This window comes from Bidens hawaiensis, unplaced genomic scaffold, assembly GCF_021521415.1.
Source record: "Bidens hawaiensis isolate Kalapana, Puna unplaced genomic scaffold, B.hawaiensis_p1.1 tig00001685_1, whole genome shotgun sequence".
Classification (NCBI taxonomy): Eukaryota; Viridiplantae; Streptophyta; class Magnoliopsida; order Asterales; family Asteraceae; genus Bidens; species Bidens hawaiensis.
Window position 1 is genome coordinate 694,751 of NW_027491095.1, and position 24,158 is coordinate 718,908.

The following is a 24,158-nucleotide window of genomic DNA, read 5'->3' on the forward strand; positions in this document are numbered from 1 at the left end:
GGGTGACATTTGGCAGAGTCTATTAAAAACATTGGTTTCTACAAAGTCTCTTTGTCGTCTAAAACTATAAACTTGGGCTTGTTAGTTGTTTGATTCTCATCCTTTAATGCAAAAGAACAAAGAAAAAGTCATTCAGTAGGCACAAATGTACATAAACATGAGAATAATATGATAAATTATCGCAATTGACCTCATGAAGAGCTTCTCTTCTCCCAGGATTCTCAATCTCCATAAGAAACACTTCAAGTCGATACTGTCAGTAGTTAATTATGTGTCAATAAATTCTTCTATATATATACTACTACTACTATTGCATATAATAAAATGTAGCAACTAAAGCAAGCCTCTTTCTAATCAACAATTAACATGACACAAATTGAAGATTTATAACCTAATTATGTTATATAGTGAAGATAAAACCTCTGATTTCGCCAAATCCTTGTCATTGGCCACAACACATCGAATCAAAGGCAAGGGAGCTTTTAAACACTCCTCTAGAGGCTCAATCACATCATAAAATCTGCACGGTCAACAAACCACAATCAAATTACTACAACTTAATACCTCAACCAATGGTTCAAAACCTCATTTTCTCTGAGGGGACGTTTTCTAGCCAACAAACGCCTTTCTCTCAAATCTCAATCTTCAATTAGCCTTGCAGTCGCAAACCAATGTCACCGGCACTTTCAAACTCTTAATTGCTCCATCACCGCCATGGATTTTGGTATCAACACCGCAGCTTTGCAATAATCTTCTGGTTAATTCTTTGATCAAGTAGCGAAGTTGGCTAGAGTAGAAGATTGAGGGTATGGGAGACAAAGCAATCTGCGATATGAAACATTGGTGATGTTAACTGCTCCTACGAAGGAGGGCGACGCGAGAAAACTTAACGTAGGATGTGAAGAGATGGTAACCGCTAGTAACCACCCTAAAAACTGCCGATTAAGTGACATCAAGGGTCAGGATTCCAGCTCATGTCTTTTCTACGGCTCAGATTTAATTGCACTATTCTCTGGCCATATAATATATAATGTTTTGAACCCGGTTTTCTAAACATACCATATTGAGCTTAGAAAAGGTACAACCGGGGTGGTGATTCAACCGAGTTGACTAGTAAACACCAAAACTGATCTATGGTCATATTTTAGAGCAATTGACCAACGGCAACAATGGAAAAACTAGAACTGATTGATGAAATACTAGGCTTAATTCCGAACAATTGATCGATGACAATATTCGAGTACTGATGGCCACTAGCTGGTTAATTCTTAATTCTTTTAATCATTGGCTTAGGGAGGTAAATTGTTTATGGATGGGCTGTTAAAAGTCTTTGGTCTAAACCAAAATTTTTTACTTTGGAATCAAACCGATGTGGTAGTATGGACCGATATTACCACTAAAACCGACAATTCAATCTAAAACTATTTGCCCAATTTACCAGGCTAAAACATATTGGCCACTTGCCTAGCATCCAGCTAAACCGGTCTATATAGACCGATTTTTAAATAATTGATTTTATATATGAAATACTCAAAGTCCAACATGAACTCCCATCCAATCATTACAAATGACCATTTTCCTCTCAAAAATTTAATTGAAATAAGTATAAACAAAAACAAGTGTTGATTATTCAATTTTTGGCTATCGGGCCGGTAACCAAATATGCATGAAAGAATACACCAAACAAAAGTCGCAACTCATAAATAGTAAGACAAACCAATATCCACGGCACCCCATGACTATTCTATTTGAATACTCTAGTCCAACATGAACTACCATTCAACCATTACAAGTCACCATACGTCTCCAAATTTAATTCAAATTCCTTCTCATATATTCATCAACCGGTAAACTGGTAGCAGGCCAACCGCACTCCTCCGCCACAGTAATAATGATGGATCTACAAATCAAACATGGAACCCCTCTTGCTCTTTGCACTTTACTGCTTATATCATTAGCTTTTATTTATCTTTTATCAGGAGAAGGCACAACCACCATGACCCACAAGCTTCATCATTCCAGACAGTCGCTAGCCATTGTAAGCTTCTTCAAACTTCGTTAATGTCTTAATAATTATCTTGGGACCATCTATACACACACCGTACTCTGACATCTACCATGTCAAATGACCATCCAAATAGATATTAGACGACTGTTTTAACAAAAAAAAATTTTCAAAGTATGATTGTCTGTCGGTTTATGGTTAAAACGATTGTTCGGATATTGGCCCAACGACCCAACTGACCAACAACTCTCAAAATTTGACCATCAAATGGTCAGAACGGCCACTTGAATATTGTTAATTCGACCATTCTGAACAATAACTTTCAAAGTTTGATTTATATGACACTAAGTGTTTTATGTTTTATGAACAACCATTTGATGGCGTGAAATCAAATAAGGGTAGTGTAGCTATAACATGATCCTATCTTGAGTTTGATTCATAAACTATCGTGTTTTGTGTGATAATTGCAGCACGAGACCTCTATGTATAGAGATGAACTAGAGGCAGCTTTGGAGGGAGCTTCCATGGCCAACAAAACGGTGATCATCACCATTGTGAACCAAGCTTACACCGAAGGCGACAAACCAATGCTTGATATATTCTTAGACGGGTTTTGGCTAGGAGAAAACACAAGACAATTGACAAACCATCTTTTGATTGTGGCGGTTGATCAAACGGCTTTTGAACGATGCAGGTTCTTTAGATTACACTGTTACAGACTGAAAGCGGACGATGAAGACTTCGTTAACGAGGAGATTTACATGTCGGAGGATTTCATAAAGATGATGTGGCAAAGAACCCGTTTTCTTGGAGATGTTCTTCGGCGTGGATATAACTTTATTTTCACGGCAAGTCATGTTTTTCTTTCTTTAATTGGGATGTTAACGTTATTTTTAAAATCTGGCGATATATAGGGGGTAGTTAAATGCATTAGGTCATTATACTGTCGTAAGAAACTATAAAATGAGAGAAAAATACAAAGTAATACCCGATTACAAAAACTAAAAGCTAATATATGATATATCTCATCTTTAAAATGTTGAAAAAAGGTAATTAGAATTATAAGTCTTAAGCACACAACGTGTTAAATAATTTGAGGGGTTAAGCGTGTGGAAATGTATTAAATTCTAATCTGATTTATTGTAGGGGTTAGACCATGTGCAGTCATAAAGCCCCACTCCTAGGCGTTATGCGTCACGTGACGCCCAGTCAGAGTTATGGTTTTTACAGAAATAGGGTGTAGTCATAAAGCCACCATAAAGCCATAACTTTGTTATTTGTTTTTTTTTAATTTGCATGCCTTCCACATGCGTTACGTACAAAACGCCTAAATAAAAAATTAGCCCAAAACGTGGGGGGGGGTGGGGGGGGCGGGGGGGTGCCCCCGGTGTTATAGGCCAAAACGCCTTCAATAAATTGCCACTACGGGTGGTCTTAGGCATTTGGAAATATGCTAACTTTCGATTTATTCATTTATTTCCTCGCAATTTTACTGTTCCTTTTCAAATGTGTTTGAGGTATATATGTTATTATTAGTTTTTATCCCCCGTATTACAATGTTGTTTTATATTATTTGTTTCTAATATTTATTATTTTTTGAATATTTTTATTGTATGAAAGTTAATAATATACTTATGGTTTGACGATAAATTCTTTCACAAAAAAGTGAGATGTTATAACTCGGTTTAAAAGCTATATGGGTTTGATTAGACCCAAGACCCGTTTATTTATTTATTTTTTACTATAAAATTGGTTTTTTAATTATAAATAATATATATCTTTTTAAATAAATCAAATATTAATTTTAGTATATCCTTACTTTGTAAGATTTATATATCAAATATTTGATGAGATTAATTTTTAATTAAATGAGATATTATAACCCGTTTGAGAAATATCTGGGTTTGATGCGACCAATACCCATGAATTCGGGTCAAATGCATTAGAAGTCTCAATTTAAAAAGTTAAACAAATCTGGTGACTCCAATAAAAGAGGGTGCGATCACATCGCGACACGTAGGATGTTTATGGTTTTGTTTAAATATATCATAGATAGATTTGTACACTATGCAACCGAGCTTAATTGTAATTTGTATTTATTATATATTTCACTTTTCCCCTGAACTTTATTAATTTTTTCTCCTTTTCTTTTCACTAAAATTATTCGTAATTTCATTACAATTGGTTTGAATTTCAATACATACTATACTTTACAAATCTTTCGACTTTAATTATTTATTTATTATTATTACTATTAGAATATATATATTAATGTATCGACTTAATTTTTTTTTGTATGTTTTATGTTTTTCATCATTTAGACTTAGTTATTATTTTTAATGTTTTACACAAGGTTTAATTTTCCCGAGTTAAAGCATGTGCGTGGTTCAACGTTTATACGTCTATTTCTTTATTTAACAGTCTCTCCGTAATATTATTTCAACCTAGTTATATATTCTTTTCAAATGTTACACGTTTCGACTTATTCTTTTCTATGTATACTTTATAAGTATTTAACTCTAATAAACCCTATGCAAGCTAGCATTGTTATTCATTGAAATGGTTTTCGTCTGCATACTTTATAAGTTTATTTAACTTATGTTTTACAAGTTAACGCGTGTTCGTGAGTCAACATGTTTATGCCTAATTTTTGTTTGGTTTGATTATTCTGTCGCAATTTGTGAGTTCTTAAAATTGGTAATACACTAAAGTTTAAAACTTATTTTTATATAAATATTTATTATAAATGATTTTCCAGTTATGTAACTATTTTTAGTAACCGTTTTCTAGAACGTTATACTATATTCTAAAATTAAATATTAGGTATATTTCCAGTGGCGAAGCCTGGACGAATATGTTGAGGGGGCCGAACAAATATACACTTAAAAAAACGGTAAATGGAGGGGGCCGAGATCAAATTTTCTGCTGAAAACGGATAAATTTACACTACATATAAAAATTGTTGGACGAAAACGAGTAAATTTACATTACCGCGAAAAAAAACTGAGGGGGGCAGGGCCACCCCTGGCCCCGTCCATCCTTCGCCAATATTTCTATAACTTGGGATATTTTCTAAACGTTTAGAATAAATAGTTATTTTTGGGCTTTGGCACAAAAATTCAACGAATGTCGATAGATTGGACCCAACAACGACGCGACTTTTTTCTTCCTTTACTATTATTAAAACGTATATTAATAAATTGGCGTTATAATTATAATTATAAATAATAAATATAAAATGTGTAATAATTTATTAATAAAATTGAGGAAAAAGAAAATAAACACCGTTTAAAAAGGAATAATATCATTATCATAAAAGGTTTTCTTGTAATCGATCTCATTATCATCAAAATTATATAATATTAAGTAGATTTATTGAATTTTAATAATCCCTATCGAATGATATTGATTCTTGTTCATTTTATCGTCACTGTCGGTCCCAAATTTAAAAAAGTTGCCCCCAATGATTTCCATTAAAAAGGACTTAACGTTTTCTGTTTTTTATTTATCTTTTATTATTTTTTTTGAAATGTTTTTTTTAACTACAAATCCTTTACATACCTCTTATTTTTGTTTTTCTTTTGCGTTTTAACTTTTTCCTATTAAGATATTATGCGAGTATTTTGAGTTCACCAACCATATCTATATAGATTTCAACTTTTCATGTCATTATTCAAAATATAATTTCGTCATTTGTTATGTTATTATATATTATCGCTTGCTTTTTAAATATTTGTATAAATTACACAAATTAGTAGTTTATTTTCTTACATTCAATTTTGTTTTCTTGCATCTTATTAAGCTTTAATAAACTCATTAAATATTTAACTCATCAAATTATAATTATAGCATTAAAAATGCTACAACAATGTTCAAATATTGCATTATGATATTTAAATATTACATTAGAAAATGCTACGACTTAAGTTTCTAGGGGAACCGAACGTAGGTGAGGATAACGAGATGGAACAACGGCCATTGATATAGTGATAATAGTGTTAGTTTTGTCTACCTCGACCCCTCCTTCCACCCATAGTAATGTTTTTAACGGACCTAACGAGAGCCGTCGCCTGTCTTCTCTTCAGATGTCCAAACCATTTTAATCTCCTATCTCTTATCTTATATGATATGCTAGTTGCCCCTAATGCTTACCGGAAAGCATCATTTTTCATTCGGTCCATCGTATCAGCGAGGAATATTTGAAGTTTCTCGTTTTTTGTTGTTTTCTTCTTTGTTTTTTCTTCGGTCATAGTCTGTTAAGTTTCTTGTAGTAGTGTAAATGAGACGTGAAATAATATAATAAAATCCATAAGCTATCAAATAACTTATCCTTTCATGTTGAATTATTAACAGGACACTGATGTTTTGTGGCTAAGAAATCCATTTCCAAGGCTTACCCTAAACGAAACCGTCGATCTTCAAATAAGCGTAGATCAGTTTAATGGCAAACAGTGGTCACAAACTAATCCAATAAACACCGGTTTCTACATGATCAAATCCAACAACAAGACAATCGCATTGTTCGATGAGTGGTATGGACAAAGAAACAACTCAACTGGAAAGAAAGAACAAGATGTTCTCGTTGAGCTAATGCGGAAAAGAGCTTTTAAAAGGTTGAGACTGAGGGTTAGATTTTTGGACACCATATATTTTAGTGGATTTTGTCAAAATAGCAGAGATGTTAACGTTGTTTCAACTGTACATGCAAATTGTTGTCGGAGTATTAGAGCAAAAGTCACGGATTTGATCACGGTTATTCATGATTGGAAGAGATTTGAAGATCCAACCCGCAATAAAACAATGGAATATAGATGGTCGAACCACTTAGCTTGTCAAAATTCATGGATTTTGTGAGCTGTTTTCCATGAATATGGTGTGGATTTGCTAGTGAGATCGATTGATAAATAATTACATTGTATTGGTACACAATGTTCATGTATTCGCGACAGACGAATAGCATGAAAATGCTTTGAAAGTTGAGTGTTTTTTTTTAAATATTATTAGTTGTTGTTTCTTAATATTGTTATTACAATTATTTGTCCTCTCTCTTATTCTACCATAGTGTTAATACCAAAGCGGCTCCCATTATTGATGTTAAACCAATAGTAACTAGCATTTTATCCGTCCGGTGGACGAGAACATCAACGCGAGAATAGGACGTCTAGTATTATACCCGTCCATCGGACAGACAACTTATAAAATATGATAATGATATTAGTATTTTGTTTATTTACACTAAAAAGAAAACAAAAACAAAATTATTTGTTTAAAAATCAAAATAAAAAACACACAAGGTATGCTCCAAGGATAAATTGTATTACAAATTATTAAAAAAAGCAGTAAATACAAAACAATGCCTTCTGCATTTTTATGAAACATGATCTTGTTTGAGTTGTTTATTTTTTAGATAGTATTCTTTTATCTTTACCAATTTGACATGTTAGTAGGAAAAAAACGTCTAACACCATACTTTAAAACATAAATCATCATAAATCGTATTTTCTGAAGGTGGGACATGATAATGCCTGTAAGGCCCCGAACCCGGTAGCCTTACTTTAGCGTCGGATTTACTCATAAACACAGTTCTTACAAGTCAGAGTTCATTAAAACTTTCGCGGAATATAAAAACTTTCATGAAACGTTACAACAATCCAAAACTTGTCTTATTTAAACATTCTTGTCTTTCAAAATAAACGTCAATTACATTAAAACATCTTGAGTCTTCAGATGCCAGTCTCCTATTCGCCCACCATGTGCCCGCTCAAGCTAGCTGTCTCATTCTACTCACCTGCGTGCATACTAAAAGTCAGCTACGCTGAGTGAGTTCTAGTTAATCATACACTATACAATACACATAAACTTATATTCTTTCATTCATACTTTCATACTTTCTTTTGTATTAACTTACTTTCATATCTTACGTTATAAAGAGCATTACGCCCTACATTCCTCGAGTATTATTAGGGCTCGGTACCCTCCTTCATCGAGTATTATTAGGGCTCGGTACCCTCCTTCCTCGAGTATTATTAGGGCTCGGTACCCTCTTTCCTCGAGTATTATTAGGGCTCGGTACCCTCTTTCCTCGAATATTAGTAGGGTTCGGTTCCCTAGTTCTCGAATATTAGTAGGGTTCGATTCCCTCTTCGTTACCATACAACCATACATCATACCTCGAGTATTATTAGGGCTCGGTACCCTCCTTCCTCGAGTATTATTAGGGCTCGGTACCCTCTTTCCTCGAGTATTATTAGGGCTCGGTACCCTCTTTCCTCGAATATTAGTAGGGTTCGGTTCCCTAGTTCTCGAATATTAGTAGGGTTCGATTCCCTCTTCGTTACCATACAACCATACATCATACCTCGAGTATTATTAGGGCTCGGTACCCTTTTCGTAACCATACAACCATACAACCATCATATCCTTCTTTTATTAACTTTATCACGTTCATACACATAAGCATACATATCATACTTACCTTATACATAGCGTTACAACCTGACAGTACATGCAATATCCGAAGATCGTTCACGTACCATCAAGCAATCATTCATACATATCACATCATTCACATAAGGCATACACTTATCTCTTAGGATAAGCGTATTAACAAACATATCGAGTATGCACATAGCCCCGAAAACATAACACATAAATGGGGTTAGAACTCACCTGAACTCTGCTTCTTCCTTCGATAGTTGTAAATCCCTTCTTTAACTGAGCTCGGCTGACTGTATAAGTTACACGTATCAATACTCGCCTGATTTAATCTGGTGGCCTAGTATTAGCTTACTTTTACTTATCGTTTTTAATTTATTTTCTAATCGAACTTGACTTTAGGCGAAGTTAAACCTTAGGCGAACTTAGCTTTAGGCGAAGTTAAACCTTAGGCGAACTTAGCTTTGCAGGCGAAGTTGTCATCAGGCGAACTTAGCTTTGCAGGCGAAGTTCATCAGGCGAACTTAGCTTTGCAGGCGAACTTAGCTTTGCAGCGAAGTTGTCATCAGGCGAACTTAGCTTTGCAGGCGAAGTTCATCAGGTGAACTTAGCTTGCAGGCGAAGTTGTCCAGCTGCAGGTACTGTTCGTCCTTAAATCCCTTAATCATCTTCGTTTCTTAACCAAATAACTCGATTTAGGTATCCACGGAATCGTCTGACCAGAGCCTACAAACCCCAACCGTCAAATCGACCTAACATCGATGTTTAAAGGGTGCGATTTAGGCATATAGGTTACGGGTTCTTTTATCAATCGATTACCCCATCAAATCATATCCATTTTCAGTAAGTTTAGCTTTGTTGGATTCGTTTTTACCATACAAATACAGATCTATCATTTCTATACTAATCCAAACCTAAACGAACAAGTTCTCGATATAAACGTACAGTAAATGAGTCGAACTACGAACACGAGCTGGTCTTGTTGCTTTGGTTCGTCACGACGATCTAGCACCAACGAGCTCGGGTCCTCGCCTTTGGATCTTGGTTCGGGTTGTGTGTGTTTTGGAGTGTGTAGAGATTAGGATGGATAAATGGATGGAATGGAAAGGATTGGGGTTTAAGGGGGGTATTTATACTCCCTTAAGCCCATGGACCGAAGGCCCATATTTCCTTTTGGTCCATATCTAATCCCATCTAATTATCCTACTAAGTCTTCATATTTTGCTATTATTATTATCGTTCCACTAACTCGTTTATTTCACCCGACAAAATAATATAATAAATATTACTTTAGAAATTTCGGGATGTTACAATGCCGTTGTTACAATATGCGATTTTTGCTAAAAGAGAAAGCATAAGTTATTCAAAGTAACCTACATGTAATTAAATTGACCATGACAAAAAAAATCAGAAAAATGAATAATTATTTAATAAAACCAGATTATTTGTTTACTATGAATGTTATAATTAACCTTTTGTTGGCCTTCTCAGTGTCACGCCCCACACGGATTGAGTTTCACGCCCTACACGGATTGAGCAAGCACAATTAGCTACTCCACAAAAGTTATGCCAAATGCAAAGTATACGACTTGAGAAAAAAAAACGTGGAACTGCCTAAATTTTTTTATAAATTTTAGATGACAGTGTTCTATATATACCCATAAAAATTGATTGATGCTGGTAGATTCTGTTTCCCAGACAATCTTCCCTCATTTCCTTCTTCATAAGCACTGATGTGCTCTGTGTGGCCACATGAAAGGTTCAAAATCACCTTTTAGTTACCTCAAATCTACCATCTCCTTTCATAGCCTTTGTAGTGCAAAATATGAAAGGACAAGTGAAGAAAATAAATTTTAATGTGTTATGAAAAAGCCTTCAACTGTTGGTTTTATTCATGAATGGTAATGATTAGTTTGAGAAACCAAGTACCTGTAGTTAGTGTGGCATCTTGCACCATTCCAGTCTCCCTCTTTCGTTTTATGTTTGCTTACAGGCAGCACATTAGTGAGCTGGACATATGAAGGGTTCCCCTGCAGCAATTTCTTCTTTTAGAGCATGTTGTTCTGCTATATCAATTCTGTGGAGAAACTTTGCTGCATGTTGTGGATGTAAAAAAACAGAATAAGTGGAAAAACCAAAAGAGTATCACAACAACGGATTAAAACACTAATTCAGTGTAGAATGTAGAATTGGACTTTAATCTTTAACATCACACTAAGCACTTTAAGTTTTATAAATAGTAATACAGTACTAGCCAAAGTAAACAAAATTTGGTGTAATGCTATTCATTAAAAGAAAAAAAAGTTTAAAAAGTTGACTTTTGACACTTTCAATTTATGAGCTTTTATTTTGAACCCTTCATGTATGAGTATAACTGCCATGCATTTGACAATTTTTAATATATATTTAATAATCATCCATGATTGTTATTAATAACTTTTTATAATTGCATACCTCTACGAAGATTTATTGGAAGATCCTAGTTTAGCACAAACAAAACAATGGTGTAGACTATACTTTCTATTCTTGCATTTGTATTGTCATACACCCTGCAAAAGAATATATATGAAAGATGTCTAAAATAACCAACGCAGAAAAACAGTAGGGACAAAAAATAACTAAGAAAAAAACACAGTTTACAAAATTCATATAATCCAAAACTAACATATAGTTAACAGACCTCCAATTCTTTAGACGTTAAACCAAGAGTAACATGCGTGGAATCTCGTGCCTCCTCAGAATCCAAGCTTGCATGAAATGACCTAAACATTCCCCTTCACAACTGCAATGGATGACAAAATCCATCAGACCATCAATTGAAAATAAAACATGCAACAGCCTCCTAGTAGAACAGGTAAATTCTAATGTTGGTTAAAAAGTTCAGTTTGACCCTTCAGCATTTTCTGTTCCTTTTCCGTCGACTAAAAGTATCAAATATGATTATAGAACTATAAAATGCATTGCTTTACTATTTTAAAAACAGCCTAAGATGTTTTAAGCGCATAAATATACTCAGGGTGACATTTGGCAGAGTCTATTAAAAACATTGGTTTCTACAAAGTCTCTTTGTCGTCTAAAACTATAAACTTGGGCTTGTTAGTTGTTTGATTCTCATCCTTTAATGCAAAAGAACAAAGAAAAAGTCATTCAGTAGGCACAAATGTACATAAACATAAGAATAATATGATAAATTATCGCAATTGACCTCATGAAGGGCTTCTCTTCTCCCAGGATTCTCAATCTCCATAAGAAACACTTCAAGTCGATACTGTCAATAGTTAATTATGTGTCAATAAATTCTTCTATATATATACTACTACTACTACTGCATATAATAAAATGTAGCAACTAAAGCAAGCCTCTTTCTAATCAACAATTAACATGACACAAATTGAAGATTTATAACCTAATTATGTTATATAGTGAAGATAAAACCTCTGATTTCGCCAAATCCTTGTCATTGGCCACAACACATCGAATCAAAGGCAAGGGAGCTTTTAAACACTCCTCTAGAGGCTCAATCACATCATAAAATCTGCACGGTCAACAAACCACAATCAAATTACTACAACTTAATACCTCAACCAATGGTTCAAAACCTCATTTTCTCTGAGGGGACGTTTTCTAGCCAACAAACGCCTTTCTCTCAAATCTCAATCTTCAATTAGCCTTGCAGTCGCAAATCAATGTCACCGGCACTTTCAAACTCTTAATTGCTCCATCACCGCCATGGATTTTGGTATCAACACCGCAGCTTTGCAATAATCTTCTGGTTAATTCTTTGATCTAAGTAGCGAAGTTGGCTAGAGTAGAAGATTGAGGGTATGGGAGACAAAGCAATCTGCGATATGAAACATTGGTGATGTTAACTGCTCCTACGAAGGAGGGCGACGCGAGAAAACTTAACGTAGGATGTGAAGAGATGGTAACCGCTAGTAACCACCCTAAAAACTGCCGATTAAGTGACATCAAGGGTCAGGATTCCAGCTCATGTCTTTTCTACGACTCAGATTTAATTGCACTCTTCTCTGGCCATATAATATATAATTCATACAAGCTAAATCCTCTAACTGATAGTTAGGCAAAAAAAAACTTTAGTTTAATTTATTTATTTTTTTTATATCAAAGTTTTCACTTTCGTCTAAAGTGACTTTAGTTTTTATCTTGTTCTCCTTGCAAATAATTTGTTTCTAGACGATAAATTATTAACTTGATTATTTGAATTGAAATAAATTAGAATTAATTCTTAATTCTTTACATCGATCTAGACGATAAATTCTTTTCTTTATCTAGAGTTTTTCTTTTATACCTTGGAATGGATTCATAATATGATTCTTAGCAATACCCGCATTCACATCTTTCAGCGGGTACTTGCAATGATGACGGCGGTGTACATGCTCGGCTTCACATAACTCGAGCCCTATACCCGTGAACGCCTAATCTCCTTATGAGTTATGACTTTTTTCTTCTTTATTCTCTGTCTTTGATGAGGCCCAATATCGGCCCATTTATTTCCCGCTTAAATCCTTGAGCCCATTTAGACTTAATGTGCAGCCCATAATTTTCCTTTCGTTTGATTTAGCCAATAACAAGCAACTCTTGTACGATTCCATATTTCCATCACCTTTGGACCTCAAAATCTATAAAAGTTAGACTTGAAATTAGAAATCGACCATTTTAATTTTCAAGCAAATTAGAAGTTTGAACATCAAAAGCCAACGCGTAACGTTTTACGTCTTTAAAACCGTTGCAACTGGACCATGATTGTTTTTGATAACTTTACCTGCCATGTTCACAAGATTCATCTTCTGGTATCACATTGCATTGTATCAACTTCAACTACACGAGATAGAACACATGAAATAAAAGCCATAATTATTCAAAATAAAGTTAGTAACGTAAATAAACCAATCAAGTTAAAGTCACAATTACCAAAATAAAGTCTAATAAAGTAAATAACCCAATCACGCCACCAAGACTATATATTTTGCCAACATGAACTCCATGCAACCATTACATTACAAATCACCATTTCCTCTTGAGATTTATTACAGATCCCTCCTAATAGATTCATGAACCGGTAAACTAGTCGCCACCATCCAGTCATCCGCCCCGTGTCATCATCAGATAAACCATTAGCAACAATGGAACGTTCATTCAAACCAGGAAGCTTTGTTGCGCTTTGCACTTTATTGCTTATATCTTTACTTTTGGTTTACCTTTTATCTGAAAAAAACACATCGGTATCCATAACCGCCATAACCGACAAGCTTTATCATTCCATACCATCATCGGCCACCGTAAGTTTCATCATACATTCATACTTGATACTTCGATAACAATGTCTTATTTTTTTATATTTTTTAAAAGAAAAATATCAAATTATTTAAATATAATGTTTACATCAAGACCAGAAGGTAAACGTACAACAAGTTGCACCGTAAACCCTTTTTGAAATGCAAAACTCAATATTTTTTAAATGTCTTAAATTGGTTTCATTTTCGAGTTTTGTTTTTCGCTTGTTAAGTGGATTTTTGCCAAAGTTTGATCATTTGATGGTTTCCAGGGATGCATATTGTCACTGAAATGTTTTTGGTGATTCTGTCGTCTGAGATAGCGGGTAACAATCTCTTACATTGGTGAGAGAAAAGGCATGTTCCGCTACATCAGATGGCAGAATTTCCAAAAACACTACACGGTCGATATGGACCACCAGAAACCATCTTCTTTTGGCTAAACTCACCAAACCACCAAAATAATTTTTCATTTTGCTAAATTATATGAGTAAAGAATATTCATGTTTTTTTTTGTGATGTTATTATCAGGCCTCAATGTATACAGATGAGTTGGGGACAGCCTTGGAGGGAGCTTCAATGGCGAACAAGACAGTGATCATCGCGATTGTGAACCAAGCTTACGCTGAGGGCGACAAACCGATGCTGGATATATTCTTAGACGGGTTTTGGCTAGGAGAAGACACAAGGCATTTGAAGAACCATCTTTTGATCGTAGCGGTTGATCAGACGGCTTTTGAACGGTGTAAGTTTCTTGGATTACACTGTTACAAACTGAAAACTGAAGGCGAGGAGTTCATCGACGAGAAGATTTACATGTCGGAGAAATTCATAAAGATGATGTGGCTAAGAACCCGGTTTCTTCGAGATGTTCTCCAGCGTGGATACAACTTTGTTTTCACGGTAAGTTTGATCGTTCTGCTGCATGCATAGTAGCACTGTGGTTCTAAAAGAGTTTTATGATTTATAAAAGGCCCATTTTGATGATAAATAATAATAAATATGCTGCCTTAAACTTTAATGATTTATAAAAACCCATTTTCACTTGCACTTTTATAACTATCTTTTTGCGCAAAGATTTCAATCTTGACACGATAGATTTTCATCAGGCGCAACAATTTTAACTAACGAAATGTCTGCTGATAGTTACATCTTTTAACATATTTGCTTCCAACGATTCTCGACTCAGAGAATCTTAACGTTGTTAGTCGTCGGTCGTCAAAAAACGTTTTTGACCAGCAAACTCAACATTTTCGTCCCAAAGCACTTTCTAAACTTAGATCTGACCATTAGAAACCTTTTTCTAGAAAAATTCCAAGTTATCGAGGTCACTTGAACCTTAGAACACCATCAAAGTAAGTTGGTGGTGCTAAAGTGGTGGTGAGTCAGCTGGTGGGCGTTAGCGGTGGTGGTGGTGACGGTGTCAGGTGGTGTTTAGCTGATGATTGTCGGCGTGATGGTGGTTAGCGGTGGTGTTCAAGTAGTGGTGTTGGTGTTCAGGTTGAGTTTTCTAGTCAAAAACGTTTTTCTGTTGACTGACGACTAAGAACGTTAGGATTCCGTTAGTCGTGGATAGTTTTGAGCAATTACATTAAAATATGAGACTGTCAACAAACATTTCGTTAGTTAGAACTGATATTTGACAATAGTTAATAGTTTGAATTATTTTAATCCATCTTTCCTAAAATTAATACAAAATATGTAAGATTAACTATTCTTATAATTCTTATAATTTGAATTATCCTTTAAGTAAGTGCTATTACATAATCACTTAAAAAAATGAAATAAAGAATGCGGATTTATAATCATCTTTACACAAAATCCACATAAACTATAATACTACATGTTAAAATACGTAAGCTATCAGGTAATTCTTGGTTTTGATTGTATTGTTCTTGGTTTTGTTGTCTCTAGTATCTTGGTAGAGTTTTATTTGATGCATTTGCTGTTTAAGAAGATATATATCAAGTAATTCTTAGTACATATGGTTTTGAATCAATTACTATATATACAGGATGTAGATGTTCTGTGGCTAAGGAATCCGTTTTCAAGGCTAACTCTAAACGAACCCGTTGATCTTCAAATAAGTGTCGATTGGTTTAATGGCAATCAATGGTCACAAGGGAATCCGTTAAACACCGGCTTCTACATGATCAAATCCAACAACAAGACAAGTGCATTATTTGATGAATGGTATGGACAAAGAAACAACTCAGCAGGAATGAAAGAACAAGATGTTCTTGTGAAACTAATGCACCAAAAAGTTTTTGAAAGGTTGAGACTTACGGTTAAGTTTCTGGACACCATTTATTTCAGTGGATTTTGTCAAGATAGTAGAGATGTTAATGTTGTTTCGACGGTTCATGCAAATTGTTGCCGAACTATTAAGGCAAAAGTCACGGATTTGCTTGCGGTTGTTCATGATTGGAAACGATTTAATGATCCATCTATAAATAAAACAGTGGATCACAGATGGTCGAATCACTTCGCGTGCAAACATTCATGGACTAAGTGAGTTATTGTGCCATGAATATGTTATAGATAGGTGAGATTGACAATTGCACTGTCTGAATAAAGTCGTTATATAAGACTGTATGAACATACAAATGTAATGCCGTGCTAGTTGAAACAAAAAATTGTAATGTATATTCTTGGAACTAACAAACCCAAAATATAATTGTGATATCCTTGAAAGTGTAGAATTGTTGCTAATGGTTAATCAATAGATGCAGCAGTAAAAGTGATGGTTTTATAAAGAGTAATTAAGTGCAATTTGCATTCCTTGTGGTCAACACCAAAATGCAGCTTTCATTTTTATAAAGAGTTAAGTGCATTTACACAGCAACCGTTTGATCTTAACTAGACTAACTAGGGTGTACTGGGCATGATTGGGTGGCACACACAAACTGCCAGTCGAATCAAAGCAAAAATCAATCACACCAAAACGAACACAAATCACATGCGTATGATTAAGTACCATTTAAATGCTTCAACACAATATCTTTCAAGTAACTAGAATTACAACTCGTTAACTTAACATGCAATATAAATATTTGATTAGTTATATAGACATAACCTATATTCACTGAAAGGTTGATAAATCTTAGATCAACTTTGTATCAACTTTCAACTTTAAAACAATTAAGTTGGAAATATTATAAACATGCAGTAAAGTAATGTATCTGGCAGCAAGAAAAATAGGTTAACTAAGCACTCAAGCAGGCCAAGTGCTATAAAATGGCAGGTTAAAGCTAAAACACTTTAACCACTAATCATGTACAAATTACCGCAATTAAACTAACGGTCAAGAATTCATGACAAGAGAAAACTCGTAATTACAGAGTTGGCCAAGACAATTAATGACAGGGAACCGGAAAATATGAAAACAACAGCAGTTGACTTGGGCTTTCACAACTTCTTTCATTTTCATTAATAATGAGTATTGACAAAGGAAAGCTTTTACACCAGATGGATCCACAACTGACTTTGACTAATTGCCAATAATTCATAATTGATAATCAACTACTGGTGAAAATTGAGACAGGGACTCTTCATCTGCCAAACTGACTATATATCATATCCTTGATGTATTATTTTTTTTTCAAAGAAGCCTGAAACCATTTATAAATTAAACTCATCACCGAAACATGAGTGCTGCTTTTATATTTTCTTATATCTCTTCCTTCTACTTCACATTTTCCTTACTTTCTGTGGCAACCTTATCTACTAAAAGTTATAGTGCTACCTTATGCCGGGCTGATGAGAGAGACGCACTTCTTCGGTTCAAGCACGGCCTCATTGATGAAGCAGATCAACTTGCTTCTTGGAATGGTGAAACGAGTGATTGTTGCAAGTGGGTTGGGATTCTTTGTGATAACATTACAGGTCATGTTCACAAGATTCATCTACCTAATAATTGCGGTTTTCTTAATTACAACACAATCAAAGAGTACGGAAAAGCCGCAAGGCAGAGGTTAAGAGGGGATATAAGTCCATCCATCTTGTATCTAAAGAAACTTGAGCATCTAGACTTGAGTTGCAATGATTTTCGAGGAATCCAAATTCCTAGGTTTATCGGTTCTCTTGGAAACTTGAGATATCTTAACCTCTCACGTTCAAGATTTGGTGGAACAATCCCTCCTCAACTGGGGAATCTGACAGAATTACGCATCCTCTGTCTTGGTAGTTTTTATGATGATGATACTGATGAATATGAATATACTAGTGTTGTGAATATGAAATGGTTATCAAGTTTACGTTCGTTGCGTCACCTGGATATGAGTGGCGTAGACCATACAAAAGCAACAGATTGGTTTCAGGTGATTAACACTCTGCCTTTGTTAGTCCAACTACATTTTTCTCATAGTCGAGTTCCTGACATACATTCTGATGTTGCTAGTGTTAATCTCACATTCCTTTCCTTTCTTGATCTCTCTAGAAACAACTTTAAGAAGAGTTATATGCCACAATGGATATTCAGTATAACTAGTCTTGTTTCGTTAGATTTAAGTTGGTGTGGTTTACACTGTCAGATTCCCAGTAGCATCGGTAGCTGTCATAACTTGACTTCTCTGAAGTTTCTTCACATCTCTGGGAATGACTTCATGAGTTCCTCATTAGTATTAAAAGGATTATATAGCATAGGTGGTAATTTGATTTCATTAGATATGAATTCGTGTGGTGTTTCAAGTCTCGCTCTAGATTCCCTTCACAACTTGACCTCTCTTCTTAGTCTTGACCTTTCTAGTAATCAACTCACAAGCACACTACCTAAGTCACTGGGTAACCTTTGTAATCTGAGACATGATATGGGTGAAAATTATTTTCAAAATATTAGTTTAACAAGTCTTTTTGAAAGATTTTTGGATTGCAAATTACCTAGCCTTGAATCATTATCCTTCGAGTCCTCACAATTGTCTAGTTTTCTACCTGATCAGCTTGGGCAACTGATAAACTTGGTGGACCTCCAACTCAGAAACAATCGTATTGTTGGACCAATTCCAGATTCAATAGGAAGACTTTCACTTTTGAGATCATTGGATCTTGATGAGAATCTCATTTCTGGTACAATTCCATACTCGATTGGAGGACTAGTATCTTTGGAATTGTTAGATCTTTCAGATAATCAACTGATTGATACCCTTCCTGAAAGCCTTGGTCAACTATCTAAGTTGAATACTTTAGATCTCTCTGACAATCTGTTGACGGGTGTTGTGACAGATTCTCATTTTTCCAAACTAGTAGAACTGAAATACCTGAATGGAAGAGGCAACAACTTATCCCTAAGACCACGTGATGCAAACTGGAATCCCACTTTCAAACTGCAATACTTGTATTTAAGTTCTTGGGATTTAGGGCCTCAATTTCCATTGTGGCTGTTAATGCAAAGAGATTTAGTACTTTTGGAGATAAGAAATACAAAGATATCATCAACCATGCCTAAATCCTTTTGGAGGTCATTCCCAAATCTACAATATCTAGATCTCTCTAACAATGAATTTCAAGGAAGTTTGTTTGATATCGCAGCAACACTAGTTGTAGTTGACTTGAGTTCTAATTTGCTTAGTGGGAAATTACCTAAACTTTTCAATAGTTCGGTGTTAATGATCCTGGATCTATCAAATAATTCCTTCACAGGGTCATCACATCATTTGTTGTGTCCTTATCGTGGCAAATGGCTAGAATCTCTTAATCTAGCAAATAATCGTTTGTTCGGTGTCATTCCTGAATGTTGGGTGAAGTGGCCGAGTTTATCATTCTTGAACTTGGAGAACAACAATCTGTCCGGTGCAATTCCGAAAAGTTTGGGATCACTAACTTCTCTAGAATCATTGAATATGTGCAAGAACAAGTTGTCTGGAAGATTACCTGCTTCTATAAAGAACTTGACAAAACTACAGATCCTTCAGTTTGCTACAAATGAACTTGTTGGAAGCATTCCAACATGGATTGGGACTAAACTTTCGAATTTAAGGATTCTTAACCTCAGATCAAACAACTTTGATGGAAATATAGCTCAAGAGCTCTGTTATCTTACGGCTATTCAGATCTTGAACTTTGCTCACAATAATTTAACCGGAAATATTCCAAGATGCGTCAACAACTTCAGTGTCCTGTCCAAGAACGAAACTTCCTCAATTGGTCAATTTGTGTTCTTAAAATTTGAAAATATTGACATCATAGCTAGTGTTTCATTGGTGATGAAGGGACATGAGTATACGTATAGCACTATTCTTGGAATGGTGATGGTTTTGGACCTTTCAAGTAACAATTTTTCAGGGAGCATCCCAGGTGAGCTAATGGCCCTTCACGCGTTACAATCTTTAAATTTATCAAGCAATCAGTTGACAGGAGTGATACCAAATAATATCGGAGACTTGAAGTTACTTGAATCATTTGATGTGTCCCTAAACCATCTTTCGGGGGAACTTCCCACAAGCTTGTCAGGCTTGAGTTTCTTAAGTAGCTTCAATGTGTCTTTCAACAATTTGTCTGGAAGAATCCCATCAAGCACTCAACTTCAGAGTTTCAATGAATCCAGCTTCTTCGGCAACAAACTCTGTGGAGTTCCATTGACTAAGCTTTGTGGAGTAGCGCATAACATAAGTCAAACAGAAGGAGATAAATCACATGGTGAGGATTTTGGATTGATAATTAGCATCTTGTCTGGATTTTTTGTTGGTTTTTGGGCTATTGTCATTCCAGTAAATGTTGGCACAATTCGGAATTTGTTGTGTTGTTAATCATTAGTTAAGTAGCAGGGTAACATGTTTCATAAGTGATGCATACTGTTTTAAAGTTGTAATATGAATGTTTTACTATCAGATTATAGAAACTGCTTTCTTAATGAACTTCCAAGCTTGGACATTCTTAACTATATACTATGTAAACAGATTCTTGGACTATCTTAAGCTTGCTATACACTATTTCTTCAGTGTTAGCATCTCAAAGTTTCAACCAGTAAGTAACTATAGCTTCTAGCATTTCGAGCATAAAGAATCAGTAAATGGATCCACACGAAGATGTCCCCTATCAATTTTTGCTATGCTGAGCACTTACATTTTTCAAACTAAATACTAGTATTTCAAATTACAAGGTTGAATGTTCATTCTCTTTTGATTCACTTATAGGTTTGTAGATGACATTAAGACCCCATAAAAGATTATATGATCTATACATTCAGGATGCAGTGTTGATGATAGTCAATCAAGCGCTCTTTCATAGTATTTAAGTCATCTACCATCAAAGAATCAATTGAAATGCAATAAGGGTGCACTCGGTTCGCAGAATTCGTAAATTTTGAAGGAATTGGAATTTAAATCCCACGTGCCCGTTTGGATAGAGTAGGAATTGCAATTTGAACGTAATTCCAATCATGACCCATGTTTGTTGGAATTCAAGAATCCCTTCACTTTCAAATGAGAAGATAAAAAAATACCGTTGGACGTTCAATTTAGTTCGGGTCCAGAATTGTAACAGATCGATACCTTGAGTTGAGCTATCTGTTCAATTTAGTTCGGGTCCAAAATTGTAACATATACCTTGAAACGCCCCTCATGATCTGAACTATAATCTTGGTCAGTTATATGGATCAACGATGGCCCATTGAGGTTTTGGGCAGGGTCAATACAAAATTTACTTTTTAACCCTAGATCAATGAATTGAACTACTAACATAATAGAGTTAAACATTTGCATTTTTATGTCAAGTATTTTTAGGCAAAATAAATAAAAATGATTCCTAGTTTCAGCTATAAATTTATTTAGTTATAATCCAGACAAATATTATTAAACAAGTTGAATAAGTTAATAAATTAAAACAATCATAATTTCTTTTTCACCATGACCATAAGTAATCCCATATAATTCATGACCCGAAATATAACATGAACAGCCACACAACACCCATTAATTTCAAACCGGTTGTACTCGTTTTGACATGTTTAATATGTTTACTTAAACATGTTGACTGTCCAACAATGCCTTTTTATAAGGTCAGCCCACCAATCCTTTTACAACACGGCCCTTTGACCGTTTTAGATAAATGGGTTAAACGCATCATGTTCAGAACTTCGGATTACACAAATTTAAGTGTGTCCAGATTACGATTGATGCCTTTGACATTAAACAATATACAGATCATGAGTCATTTTAATCGATTTTACCAGCTAAGCTAACCTGACACGACTAATACGTGCTTATTGAAATTTGAAATATACAAATTCATGTATTAATAAAATTATATAAACAGAGATGGTAGAATAAAATCACAAAGAAGTAAATGACAAAAGCGACCCATAACATCAAGAGAAAAGATCTTCCCATTCCCTTGTATATCAAGTTATGGGCTGCAATACCTTTTATTCTTTTTAGTGTTAAAGACGCTTTAGAAACCAATATTAGAAAAAGAGAACATAATACCATACAAGATATTGTTTTACCAAACACAGCAGATCATATGGCTCCTATATGCATCAATGCTGCAATGTACCGAGCTTGCAGTTCTCTTCACTTAGCCACCAAAGAATCATCTCAACTCGGAACCACACGCTCTTTAGGCACCAAACAGGATTCAGCATTTGTAGGGCTGAATGTTAAAGACCAAAACAGTCTAATCACACCTCAAGAACAAAACCAGAACAATAACAATAAGGTAGTCAAGAGCAGTGACGGGACAGAAACTTCTAGTTTTAGATTCGTTGATGAGCGGTGGAAACAAGGGACATGGGATTTGAACATGTTTGTAAAATCTGGAAAAATGGATTGGGATGCTCTAATCGTTGCGGGTGAATAATTTTCATTCATCTGTATATATGTTTTCTTGAATTATTGTCACACTAAAAGTCAAACTTTGACTTTATGATTTTGCAGAAGCCAGGAGAAGAAAGTTTCTTGAATTATATCCAGAGGCAGCAACGAATCAAGAACCGGTGCTGTTTAGAAGCTCCATTATACCTTGGTGGGCTTGGATTACACATTCTCACCTACCTGAGGCTGAGTTGCTCAATGGTTAGTCTTCATTCTAATATGCACTTACATATTTGTACTTGGCCTAATCCCAGTTCGGGTTTTCAGATCACTCTAGATTGATAACATATTTGTCATAACGCAGGTCAAGCTGCGATGATTGGGTTCTTTATGGCTTATCTTGTGGATGTTTTGACTGGGTTGGACGTCGTGGGGCAAAGTGGTAATTTCATATGCAAGATTGGTTTGTTCCTGGCGGTCATCGGTGTAGTTGTTTTTAGGCAAACCGAGTCTCTGAAGGATTTAAGGAATCTAGCAGACGAAGCTACGTTTTATGATAAACAGTGGCAAGCATCATGGCAAGATCAAGATTCTGCAGGCAGTGGAGCTTTAGGAGAAAAAATGAAACAAATGTATCAAGAACTATTGAAACTGTTTGATCTCTAAAGAGAAATTTGATTTATAGATTATATGTATGAAACTAGTTAGAATTCCTGGCCAACATATGATCGTACGTATACCACGAAAGTGCTTGTATGTGTAATCGATGAAGTTTTGTCATGAGCATTATTGATGGTCATATAAGTTTCTATAAACAAGAAGCTAGTCTAATTCAAGTATATGTGACACTTCAATATTTTTCTAATTCATATTCAATCATTTTCATATTTGGTGATTATTTAATATTTTCTGCATACAATTCACTAACTTTAATATTTTTCTTCACCCTGGAATTCTTTCCCACGGATAAGGCCACCTTGATAAATAAATAAAAAATATCACGTGACTTTGTTTGTTTGTTTTCTCAGCTTTTGCTTTGCAGTTCACATTGTTATTTTCTTTTGTAACGAAGAATTGAAAATAAACACAATTGGTATTAATATAATGATGTTTGACTAAAATAATTAGCATAAAGGAAATAAGTCATACTTTCTCATAATCCGGATAGGAGATTGAGTTTACACCCAACAAACACTCTCATAAAACATACTTTTTACAAAATATTTTTATTTTTTGTTTTATAATTTGTATCATCTAATAAAAGTAACTATATATAAATCTGAATATTAAAGCAATTGTGCAAGTTGTTGCTCAGTGAAAAGACACAAATACCCTTTATGTCTTGTTTGATGGATCAAGAGCGATTATAACAATTGTATTCTGCCGTCAAGTTATCAATTCATTAATCAAAAGAGGCTTTAAATAGCCAAACAAATTACAACCAACTCAAGACTCAAAACCCTAAAAAGACTGAACAACCTGGACTACGTGGACTACATGACCACGACTTCTAGACTTATTCAAAATACCAACTACCCACTAACTTAACAAACTGAAAATAAACAAACGTGCATTCTAGATAACTTGGACAATACGGCGACCCTTTTCAATAAAGACTGACCCGACCCATGATCCATGACACCAATTTGAATTATAAACTCTAACACCCCCTCTTAA

The 24,158-nt window shown here is 34.8% G+C and overlaps 4 protein-coding genes across 4 annotated transcripts; all 4 read left to right on the forward strand.

Moving 5' to 3' along the window:
* The first annotated feature begins 1,617 nt into the window (after positions 1–1,617).
* LOC143590820 (uncharacterized protein At1g28695-like) lies at positions 1,618–6,991 on the forward strand. The gene is made up of 3 exons (XM_077071188.1): positions 1,618–2,038; positions 2,476–2,853; positions 6,359–6,991. Exons 1-3 carry the CDS (start codon positions 1,892–1,894, stop codon positions 6,857–6,859), a joined length of 1,026 nt encoding a protein of 341 aa, XP_076927303.1. The 5' UTR covers positions 1,618–1,891; the 3' UTR covers positions 6,860–6,991.
* A 6,303-nt stretch (positions 6,992–13,294) lies between these two features.
* LOC143590831 (uncharacterized protein At1g28695-like) lies at positions 13,295–16,249 on the forward strand. Its single transcript, XM_077071191.1, has 3 exons — positions 13,295–13,740; positions 14,266–14,637; positions 15,749–16,249. The coding sequence occupies exons 1-3, from the start codon at positions 13,585–13,587 to the stop codon at positions 16,247–16,249; spliced, it is 1,029 nt and encodes a 342-aa protein (XP_076927306.1). The 5' UTR covers positions 13,295–13,584.
* A 1,132-nt stretch (positions 16,250–17,381) lies between these two features.
* Positions 17,382–20,477, forward strand: LOC143591861 (receptor-like protein EIX2). The gene has a single exon (XM_077071938.1). The coding sequence runs from the start codon at positions 17,382–17,384 to the stop codon at positions 20,475–20,477; it is 3,096 nt and encodes a 1,031-aa protein (XP_076928053.1).
* A 1,528-nt stretch (positions 20,478–22,005) lies between these two features.
* Positions 22,006–23,307, forward strand: LOC143590839 (light-harvesting complex-like protein 3 isotype 1, chloroplastic). Its single transcript, XM_077071199.1, has 3 exons — positions 22,006–22,519; positions 22,605–22,742; positions 22,846–23,307. Exons 1-3 carry the CDS (start codon positions 22,015–22,017, stop codon positions 23,145–23,147), a joined length of 945 nt encoding a protein of 314 aa, XP_076927314.1. The 5' UTR covers positions 22,006–22,014; the 3' UTR covers positions 23,148–23,307.
* The last annotated feature ends 851 nt before the right edge of the window (positions 23,308–24,158 follow it).